This window comes from Austrofundulus limnaeus, unplaced genomic scaffold, assembly GCF_001266775.1.
Source record: "Austrofundulus limnaeus strain Quisiro unplaced genomic scaffold, Austrofundulus_limnaeus-1.0 Scaffold514, whole genome shotgun sequence".
NCBI classification, from domain to species: Eukaryota; Metazoa; Chordata; class Actinopteri; order Cyprinodontiformes; family Rivulidae; genus Austrofundulus; species Austrofundulus limnaeus.
In genome coordinates, this window is record NW_013952916.1 from 262,503 (window position 1) to 274,022 (window position 11,520).

The window sequence follows — 11,520 nt, forward strand, 5'->3', positions numbered from 1 at the left end:
ACACACACACACACACACACACACACACACACACACACACACACACACACACACACACACACACTATTTACTTGTGTCTATTTTGTCACTAAGTTCTTCTCTCTGAGCTGAGATAATCTGCTTTCCTTTCCTTTGACCTTAACATCTCCTCCATGAAGTCACACCAGAGCACATTGAAGGCCTTTTTTTTCTTTTATTATTATTATTATTATTATTATTATTTTTTAAATAGAGCTCCTCATTCTGCTGCTCAGTGACCAATCACTTTGAGAGTGTGTGAATGTTGTGTGGGGTAGAGGGAGCTCTGTTTAGAGGCAGGTGAGTCGTGAGCCGGCCCGTACATTCTCTGAGGAACCTGCAGGAAAACATTTACCTCACAGCGGTAACACAGAACATGGAAGTCACGGTCCAGAGCCACGATGCGAACGGTCTCCTCCTGACCCGGTGCCGGCATGATGGGCTCAGAGCACACACAGCAGCGTGGAGCAAACTTCCTGTGGGGAAACAACAGGGACAAACTCAGAACAATCCTGCTACATCTACATGCTCCATCTGAAGCTGACAAACACCATCTCAGTTGTGTGATTTTGTTCACAAAGGAGCTTCGCCTGCACCTTCTCAACACAAGACATGGGACCAACTTTCTCTCACAGGTGAACGCACAGAGTTTTGTGATTGGTCAGAAGACTGTGGGTGTGTTTGTTTATAGTGAAAAGCTCTCGAACAATAAGGGCAGCATTTTGCTTCAGCTACTCCTCTTCCAGAAGCAGTCTGTTYTTTGTCCAAACAACATGGATAGTTTGAGGGGCAGTTGTGTGAGGCAGTCAAAGTCTTTACAGTAAAAATAATCACATCACAAAACAAGAATGCATAAAAACAGAGAAAATGCCACTATGCTAAATGGTATTAAAAGCCTGTCTAAAGAAATAAGCCTTGAGCTTGGACTTAAAGATGCCAAGGTCAGAGGTGGAGCGAAGGTCTAGGGAGTTTGATCCAGAATCGTGGTCCTGTCACTGAAAAGGCCCGGTCTCCCRAATGCCTTGACTTTGGGATATCCAATTAAAGTGGATTTGATGTCCTCAGGGATCTCCCGTGTGCAGTTAGGCTTAAAAGTTCAGATAAATATAGTGGGACAGTGCCATTAAGAGCTTTTAAACCAAACAATACAATTTTAGAACCAAATCAAAACTGGACAGGAAGCCAGTGTAAAGTGTATGAAACAGCAGTGACATGCTCACATCTAGAGGTGTTGGTTAAAAGACAGGCAGCTGCATTCTGGATAAGTTGAAGTCGTCTTAGGGAAGACTGAGGGACACCAATATACAGTCCATTACAATAATCAAGTCTAGAACTTACAAATGCATGAATGGCCTTCTCTAAGTCAGAGCTATTTAAGAAAAATTTAACTTTGGTCAGTAGACATAGATGGTAAAAGCTAGATTTGATTACAGAGTCAATTTGTTTATTAAATTTAAGCTCCTGATCAAATATTACCCCTGGGTTTCTGACAGTTGCATTTAGTAGCATCTATTAGATAACTCGTCTCTACGGATATTAGCTAACCATCTCTTCAACAGGTCATGTTTGTCTAGCAGAAACCTAAAAATGGTTAAACTGAAATTATTTTACACTGTAAATATGACATAAATCAGAGACAAACTCAGCTTGTAGTCTTAAATTGTAGCATGATTCAGCAGAGTGCTACACTGTATAACAATATAAGCTACAGAAGCTAATATCTGTTAACCAGTTCAATAAATCGAGGCAATTCTGGTCCACCATCCGGCATCTCGGTGGGAAAGCGGTTCGCCACAAACATTATTTATGGTGGGGATGGTGCACTGCTTATCTCAACTTGGGACATTGTGGGTTAGTGGGCATAATACTTTGAAGACCTCCTCAATCCTACCGACACGTCTTTCCATGAGGAAGCAGAGCCTGAGGACCCTGGGTCGGACTCTCCAATCTCTGGTGCTGGGGTCACAAAGGTGGTTAAAAAGCTCCTCGGTGGCATGGCACCAGGGGTGGATGAGATTTGCCCAGAGTTCCTTAAGGCTCTGCATGTTGTGGGGTTGTGTTGGTTGATGCAACTCTACAATATCGCTTGGACATCGGGGGCAGTTCCCCTGGATTGGCAGACCGGGGTGATGGTCCCCCTGTTTGAAAAGGAGGACTGCAGAGTGTGTTCCAACTATAGGGGATCACACTTCTGAGCCTCCCTGGTAAGGTCTATTCGGGGGTTCTGGAGAGGATGGTCCGTTGGATGTTCGAATCTCAGATTCAGGAAGAGCAGTGTGGTTTTCGTCCTGGTCGTGGACAGTGGACCAGCTCTACACCCTCAGCAGGGTCCTGGAGGGTGCATGGGAGTTCGTCCAACCAGTCTACATGTGTTTTGTGGACTTGGAGAAGGTGTTCGACTGTGCCCCTCTGGGACTCCTGTGGGTGGTACTCTGGAAGTATGGGGTACCAGGCCCATTGATATGGGCTGTTAGGTCCCTGTATGACCAGTGCCAGAMCTTGGTCCTCATTGCTGGTAGTAAGTCGGACTCGTTTCTGGTGAGAGTTGGACTCCGCCAAGGTTGCCCTTTGTCACCGATTSTGMTCATAACTTTTATGGACAGAATTTCTAGGCACAGCCAAGGTGTTGAAGGGATCCGTTTTGGTGACCTTAGGATCACATCTCTGCTTTTTGCGGATGATGTGGTCCTATTGGCTTCATCAGATCGTGTTCTCCAGCTCTCACTGGAGTGGTTAGCAGCCGAGTGTGAAGCGGCCGGGATGAGGATCAGTGCCTCCAAACCAGAGACCATGGTCTTGAGCCAGAAAAGGGTAGGGTGCCTTCTCTGGGTTGGGGAGCAGGTCCTGCCCCAAGTGGAGGAGTTTAAATATCTCGGGGGTCTTGTTCACGAATGAGGGAAGAATGAAGCAGGAGATCGACAGGCGGATTGGTGCTGCATTCTTGTTCTGCATCTGCAGTGATGCGGGTGTTGTACCGGTCTGTCGTGGTGAAGAGAGAGCTGAGCCAGAAGGAGAAGCTCTCGGTTTACCAGTCGGTCTACGATCCTACCCTCATCTATGGTCACAAGCTTTGGGTAGTGCCCGAAAGAACGAGATCACAGATACAAGCGGCCGAAATGAATTTCCTCRGCAGGGTGMCTGGGCTCTCCCTTAGAGATAGGGTGAGAAYCTCAGTCATCCGGGAGGGACTCAGAGTAGAGCCYCTGCTCCTCCACGTCAAGAGGAGCCAGTTGAGGTGGCTCGGGCATCTGGTTAGGATGCCTCCTGGACGCCTCCCTGGTGAGGTGTTCCGGGCACGTCCCACTGGYAGGAGACCCAGAGGAAGACCCAGGACACGCTGGAGGAAGAATGTTTCTCGGCTGGCATGGGAACGCCTTGGGATTCCCCCAGAGGAGCTGGTCTAAGAGGGTGGAGAGAGGGAAGTCTGGGTCTCTCTGCTTAGGCTACTGCACCCGCAACTCGACCCCGGATAAACGGCAGAAAACGGACAGATGGACGGACAATTCAATAAATAACAGCGATTATATTGACTTTATAAGCGTATTTTAATGTAACTGTTACATTATTACCTTCAGTTCTGCTCAGATCATATCCACATCGAGGTAAATAAGATCAAATCTGTTGACTTGTGAAATGAGATGTTTTCCTGTTTCTCTTCTATTGGTAAATATATAACTCACAGCTTTCTGACACTTTTATATACATTAGATAGATTATATACACTCTAAAATATTCATAATTTTGTTAATACTAATAGTCTTTGATTTCTACATCATCAGTCTTTTGTGCTGTCATGGTAAATCCAGACTCTTGCTTAGCGCCACCATGTGGTTTAGACTCACTCTAGCTGTTATACYTATGTACCTCCATGTCATCAGTATGTTTGAGATCATGTGGAGTGTAGCTATTAAAAGGAAGAAGTTAGTTTGACTGATGATTTGTTGGTATAATTTTAGAACACAGGGTAACTGATAAGAGTCAAAAACATGCAAGTGCCATCTATTAATGATCATATTAATCAGTATCGGCTAAATGCTATAAATAACTGTGAATCTTTTTTTTTGCTAATATCCCTCAACCCTAGTTCAAGCCTGTGGCTCAGAATCCCTCTGAACATGACCAGGATCTGTGCAGAAACCAGAACCTCATGTTGAACAGAAAACTACAGTTTTATTCAAGTGTTACATGAAGAACGACAAAATTAACTTGATTTATTCCAAAACATCCTCTAACAATTCCACAAATAAAAAGGAACAGTGTATTTTCTTAAGTTTTAAAAATCCTTCCTAAATATAAATATAATATATATTATAAATATAGTTAGGTAGTTACTGCAGCTAAATTAATCTCTCAGTAACGTTTACTGAAGCAGAAACTGGAATATCCTCAAGCAGAAGAGGCCACTCTAACAATAGACCTGATGAGGATCTGAAAAACACGCTGAGGCTTCAGGTTCCTGTGAGGTGACCGGAGCTAAGGCCAGGACTTCCTCTGCTCCAGACTTTCATTCAGACTCTGTGAATCAGGAAGTGACGGGTCTGCGTGGCTCCGGGGAAACCACGGGCGGCACAGTTTCAGCTCCGCAGCGCTATTCCTCGAAATAAAGGATTGCGCTGCTGAGGTCACACGTGACATGTGGAGTTAGACAACAGCAACAGAGCGGCAACACACACACACACACACACACACACACACACACACACACACACACACACACGTCCCACCAGGCCAAGACTCTCTCCTCTGTCTTCCTGCATCAGAAGACCCCCGGCTGCACCCAACAGACCCACCATCATCCGTCCCTCAGAGCCNCACACGCACACGCACACACGGTGAACCAGCGGTTTTCTTCTGTTTCCCTTCTGGTCACTGAGCTGAGGAACATTTCTGGTAATGTGGCGGTTATGCAATCGGCCGAGTGTGGTGCACTGACAGGAATGTGCCATTAAATTTATGTCCACGTCTCAAGATCACGTCTTAGGCAACTGTTGCTGATAATTCCCAAAAGGGAAGCCCAACATCCTGTATTAGCAAACCTACTGCTGAGTTTATAGAACGAGAGCAGAGAGTTGGTAACACCAAAACAACGTCTTCCTTTTATGTCCACTGATTGGGAAAATACGCCATAAACATCTCTCTGACGCGTTATGAGCATCTGTTTGCTGGTCAGAGTCCTGTTTACCGTCTTTTTTTAATGAAGGGACTTTTTACCTGCAACAGTGCACAGAACAGTACCTTTGATCATTTTGTTCACATTTATCTGGGATTCTTCCACAAYAAAACTGAGCACTTAAAATGAAGAAAAGTGAGTTAGAAGTGTTAAATTTCATTGTTGGATTGAAAATCCAGATAACAGTTTATATTATATGTGGAGATGTAATAAAGGATAAGGTGACCAGCCACCTTAGGGGTCATGTTTAGTATATTCTTCCTTCTGACTGATTTGGAGAAACAAAAGAAATGTCAGAGTTAAGTGGAGCAGAATGTGTGCAGGTGACGTCCACGTTGAAGRGAGGTTCTGTCAAAGATTTTCACAAAAAGGTGCAGCTTGTTATCATATTTCTGATGAAATAACCAAGTACTACAAAACATGTGTAAAAGTTTAAATAAGGACTGCCCATTAAGGCCACAGTGATCCACCTGTAGATCACAGACTGGTCTCAAGTCGTTCATGAGATTAGTAGAAAACAATTTTTGTTTAATATTTAGCATAATTTTAATGTCTGGAYCAACAATATTGATGATTCATGAAGTCTGTTCTCTCTGCATGGATCCTCATTACATCAGCACTACAGATGGCCAGGTGCTCCTGTGTTGCAGGTCAGGGGAAGTCCTGCAGTCAGCAGGTAGGCTAATAAATAGTCTGTTCAGTGCCAAAACATAACACACTAACTGTTGCCCCCATAGTGATTAGACTGCTGCCTATTATATCAATCTAATGTAGAAAGCAGTGATAAATTTTTGGGATTGAACTAACATAACGAATATTGTTAACGTTGAAATGAGTCTTTAAGAATATTAAAATATGGACAGTTTATAGTTGTCACTAATCTGTCCATATTTTCTATATAACTGTGACATCAAGGACTGTAATATATTAAAAATAGAAAATACGGTGAAAGGTTAATTAGCAAAAAACAGAACCCCTTCCCCCATCCCCGATAATTACCTGTGTGTGAATCTCTGTGAAAAATTAAGTGGATACTTTACTTAAGTAAAATTTTTTGCCACCTTGTCACTTCTAGGCCTTACATRTAAAAGAAATTGTAAGAAGTAGAAAGTCGTTTTGGCTTGTTATTGTTAAAAAAAAAAAAAACCATTCAGATATGTTTTACCATCCAGATAGGTAGACTAACATCTGAAGTTTGTCAACATTAACATTTTAATATAACATTATAGTCATTACGGCCTTTAGAATAAATGTCTTTTTGGAAATTCTAACCGCTCACTTTTACTTTTAATACTTAAGTACAAAAAACATCACTTTAAGTAGCTTAATAGTCTTAGAGGAGACTTTGATCAAAGAAATTTTATGGTAAAATACTTGAACTTTTACTCAAGTATCACTTGGAGGTACTTTAAACAAGACTACCCACAAGGACAGAGACACCAACGTGTGTGTTTGATTAGTATTTGAACAATCCAAGCCTGCAGTCTGAGCAAATAAGGCTGTGAGCTGCAGATGACCCCGCCCTGCTCTCTCCACAAAGACATAGTTTTAGTTCAACTTTGGACTTTCTGATTTGTTTGGTATATGAGTTAATTGTGTCATTCTTTGAGATTTGTAAATAAAAAAAGTGATTGTAATACATCAGAGAACAGCTTTATCTGGAGCTGGAAGTAAGAAAAAACAACCAGTTTGTTTGGGTTAAAGTGAGAGCAGCTGTTTTACATCAGTTTGAGAATCCTTGTGAAAGTCAGTCAGAAATATGAAGAAGGGCTCAGTGTTGTGTGAGTTTATACTTTACTAGAACTAAAGCAGCTTTGAACTGATTTTACTTTGTGCCATAAAGCATTTAAAAACATAATGGTTGCATTTAAACCAACATTTAGCCTGTCACTTGTGTCAGATTTAAACTCTAACTAAACTGAGGTCACTCAAATGTGTAAATATTTACTGCTCACAGTTCCCTAACCTGCTAACAGTGGAACTCACCATTTAGCAGAGAAGCTTTTTTGCTCACTTTGGAAACTGTTAGTGGATTGATTAGATTCCATTAAACTAGGGTCCACTAATTTTAAATCCATTAAAAAATTCACAAGTGTAAACCTTCTATATTTATGTCATTTACCCCAAATTAAATAAAAACCATCCCCCCTGACAAGCAGTTTTGGTGGCGTCAGGCACTGTAGCATGTAGCATCTTTAGCAGCTAAATTCAAACTGAAAGCATCACTAATTAATAAAATAATATTTAACAATATTTAAATAACGAATAGAAAAACGGATTACCTATAAAATATGGTAGAAAAATAATTTACTACTTGTCGTTTGAATAACCTTTCCAGTATTTATAAAAATACWAACTTGATCTAGAAACACTTTTTATTCTGAAAGGGATAAACTGGAAGTATCATAAAATAGAGCTGTAACTCTGGTCTGGATTGGCTGATTTGCAACAGATGATCCCYCCCACCTTTAAATTAAACCAACAGAAAACTAACAAAAGGTTTGTGTCAGTTCACCTGTCTTCATCTAGAAGGAGATTGAGACGTGACTGAGAGTCGTTTTAGCGGTTAGCGTTAGCTTCAACTAATTTTTTTTTCTGTTTAGTAGTTTATCATTAGTGGAGCTAAGATTATTTTTAAAATCACACTGAGATGAACAGTTGTTAAAATATTTGACTGTGCAGTAACAGGAAGTGATGTCAAAGGCCTGCTCGTTAACAGAGAGTTTCTATAACGACTGACGATACAGACAGGACAGAAGAATCTGATGTTCATTGGATTATTTCGAGTCACAAGAGAGATGAACAGTACAGATCAATAAACATTGTTTCAATAAACAAAGACCAGGAAGTTCTCCTTTGTCATCACGTCCAACAGAAAATAATCAATGTAACAAAATGGATCAAATCATGAATTATGTCAAATTCGTTAAATATCAGGACATTTTCTTCCACTGTTTGTATTTGTAGAATATGCATGTCGCAGACTCCTTAAAGTTCATGAAAAATATGTATTTGATCAATAATAGTTCATTCGCAAAGACGAGTGCACAGATGTGCAACAGCCTGACGACACGGTGCACACACAGCAGACAACAAGTCTAGAAGACAAACGCTGGTAATGTTCTCCTGCAGAAAGGAACTCAGCTTTAAAATCCCTCACTTCACAGCAYAGCCTCACTCTAAATGAACAATTAATGCTTAGTTCAAGTTCCTGAAAAAATAAAACCCACTTGTTTTATTCACAGAAAATACCAGCAGTGTAGAATACAGCTCGAGTTTTTATCTTATTTACAGCCCACAAGAGGATGTTTTCACTTCTGACAAATCAAAGTAAATTAACTGAAAATGATATAAGTTTGATTGAATCTGTTTTAGAAATGAGAAATGTAGTTGTAGTAGATGTAGAAACTTCAGTTTTTAAAACAAGGGTTAAGTTCAGGTCCAGTTGAAGAACCTCCAGCATAAATCAGTTTCAGCTCTGCCAGCACAAAGTGTCCTCTGGTTTGTTAAAGAAAACAATCAGTCAGCCTCAGCAGTAAGGTGAGTCAGCAAACTGCTGATTGGCTGAAGAGAAATTTAAACTCAGGGGCTGAAGAAGAGGATTTCTTTACCACATAGTGAGTCTACAAATTACAAAATGTCTCAAATTCTGGGAGTTAAAAGAGAAGAGCATCTGGGTTAAACTGGGACTGAAGCTGGAAACTATCGGGGGTGCCAAGTGTAAACAACAAAATTTAAAAAATGTCACATTTTCATTATTTAGCTTACTTTCTAAGAGTAAAATCCTAGTTAAAAATCTCCCCTTACATTTTACTTTTAATAAGCTTACTGTTCTTATATTCTGATAACTTTTATGTCTAAATGTGTAAATCTAAATGTTAAAGTTAAATCTTAACTTGTGGCTAAATGATAACGTTTATATTTACGCATTTCAGAAATGAACAAAAACTTTGCTGTTGGTGCTCGGCTTGTGATGACCTCATGAAAAAAAGCAACCGCTAACCCTGCTAAAACTGCTAACACTGCTAATGCTGCTAAAGCTGCTAACTCTGCTAACACTGCTAATGCTGATAACACAGCTAACACTGCTAACATTGCTAATGCTGCTAATGCTTCCCTACAAGACATCAAACTTGTATTTGTGGTCGGTCTCTGAGCTGCACTTCAAACTGCCYGACCACAGGTACCATCCATATTGTTTTCAATGAACACATTGTGAATTTAGATTTTAAATACCATCTTTAGCAGCGTTAGCGGTAGCTTTAGTCGCAGGTTGATGATGTCACAACAAAAGCTGTGCACCAACAGCAAAGGCTGCGCCCRCTTCTGAAATTCTTAAATGTAAACGTTATCAGTTATCTGCAGAATTTAAGATTTTACTTTTACATTTAGATTTACACACTCAGATTTAATATTTATACATYTCATTTAATATTTAATAAAAAATATCCAAATGTAAGAACAGGGAGCTAAATAACAATAAAGCGTTAGTYGACATTTTTATCGAGGATTGAGTGAGATAAATAAAATCTGTCTTGGTGACATTTTATTTGACATTTATGACCTCGCAGGAAACAATAGAAACATTTTGGAGGTGAATCAAAGGTGCGAGCTGAAGAATCAAGCTATATTCATGTATGTGCTGTAAAAATGTAAAGTGTCAGAGTGACTKGTTTAGCTCCATACTTATGGAAATCCTCAATGCAGTGGATGTGGTTGGAGGCGTCCACGGTGAAGGGGATCCCGTCCAGGCTGCGGCGACACACCACGCAGGTGAAGCAGTGAGGGTGGTAGGCCTTTCCTGTCGCCCGCAGGATGCGCTCCATGATGGGTTTGCTGCAGACGTTGCAGGTCTCCAGGGTGTTCTGTGGACACAAACACATGATTACACAACAAACCTGATGAGGACTCCAAACACCTTCCCCCAGCTGGTCTTTAAAACCCTCAGCCAGAAAACTAAAACCACATTTTCTCCTGTTTCCTTCAAACTGGAGCGTTTGATTTGAAACTAATCACAGCCTGCGCTCCACTCTGCTCCCATTTTAGGCTTTGGAAACCAACTAAATACCTTTAGCTGAGGAGTTGTCCTCAGATGACTCTGAAGCTGGAGGAATCTGATTAGCAACCCCCCCCCTCACCCTCCCTACCCTGAAACCCAAACAGAGTCATTTTTCAGCTGCCCTCTCCAACACTCCATCCTGCCTTATGCAAGAGTGTGAGCAGTAAATAGTTCCAGTTTGTGATGACGGCAGGTTTTCTGCAGCCAGGCGACTGGGCAAGCAGCCTACTGGGGGTGCAGGGTGGGGGTGGGGGGACGTGGCTGCAGCCCCCCCTCTGGCTTATTTGTGACATCTCTTTTCTTAATATCAGCACATAGATGCCATTTGTTATTTCAATATTTCATAAATAACCAGAGCCTCTCCTAACGGCGATGCTATTACAGCAGGGTGAATATATCAAGCAGGGGTGAGGGAGGGGGGTGATCAATGCCCCCCCCCCCCCGGATGAGGCAGTGTGTACGAGCTGATGGGCACCGCTTCTCGCTCAGGCATTTCCTGGATCTCTGCCCCCCCCCTTCCCCCCCTCTCATCCTGCGCTCGGCTGGGCTAAAGAGTGCACGGTTCAGTTGTTCCCGCTGGCCCCCGCTGTAGCAGCAAGCTGCCTCGGTGTTTCCAAACACGGCTCGGGGTGTGTAGCAACACTGCGCTGCGTCATCCGCTGCCTCCCAGATGTGCCGGTGGGCCCTGCCGCTTAAAATGACACTTATGTGAAGCGCTCAGCCGAGGTAAAACTCCCAGCCTTCCCCTGCCTGGACTCCAGCGCTCACTGACAGTTCTATCTGATATGCTAATGAGACAGGAATGTATATATATATATATATATATATTTTTTTTTTTTTCAAACCCGTATGAGGCTCATTGCAGGCCCTGATCTGATTCCCGCAGCAGGACAGAGAGTGAGAGGGCTGATGTATGACTCTGGGCTGAGAAAGAAAGTGGTTTGAAAAACGGCCGTTTCTTCAAAGCACTCCTGGAGAGGCAGTATTTCATGAAAAGCAATGTGTGCAGACAAGCTCTGCACCCCTCCTCCTAAATCCACCCCAGCCCACTCCCCGCCCTCCACCCCTCTCCTCCAAGATGGTAATAGAAATAAACATTATTCCCTGGGCAACATTTGTGTATAAACAATGTCCATATTGCAATCCTGCACGATCCTGGAAGTGGAATAAAGCCTTTAATGAGCTCGCTGCTCCGAACCCTTGAGGTTTGCCTCACACACACACACACACACACACACACACACACACACACACACACACACACACACACACA

General features: G+C 42.1%; 2 protein-coding genes across 2 annotated transcripts in view; one reads left to right on the plus strand and one right to left on the minus strand.

Moving 5' to 3' along the window:
• Positions 1-4,829, plus strand: part of LOC106530390 (dynamin-2) — a gene marked incomplete at its 3' end in the record, with an annotated part of 53,307 nt that extends 48,478 nt beyond the window's left edge. The window contains 1 exon segment of the mRNA XM_014025993.1: positions 4,779-4,829. Within this exon segment, the coding sequence (XP_013881447.1) occupies positions 4,779-4,829 (51 nt within the window).
• Positions 374-11,520, minus strand: part of lpp (LIM domain containing preferred translocation partner in lipoma) — a gene marked incomplete at its 3' end in the record, with an annotated part of 100,105 nt that continues 88,958 nt past the window's right edge. The window contains 2 exon segments of the mRNA XM_014025994.1: positions 374-494; positions 9,875-10,053. Of these exon segments, the coding sequence (XP_013881448.1) occupies positions 374-494; positions 9,875-10,053 (300 nt within the window).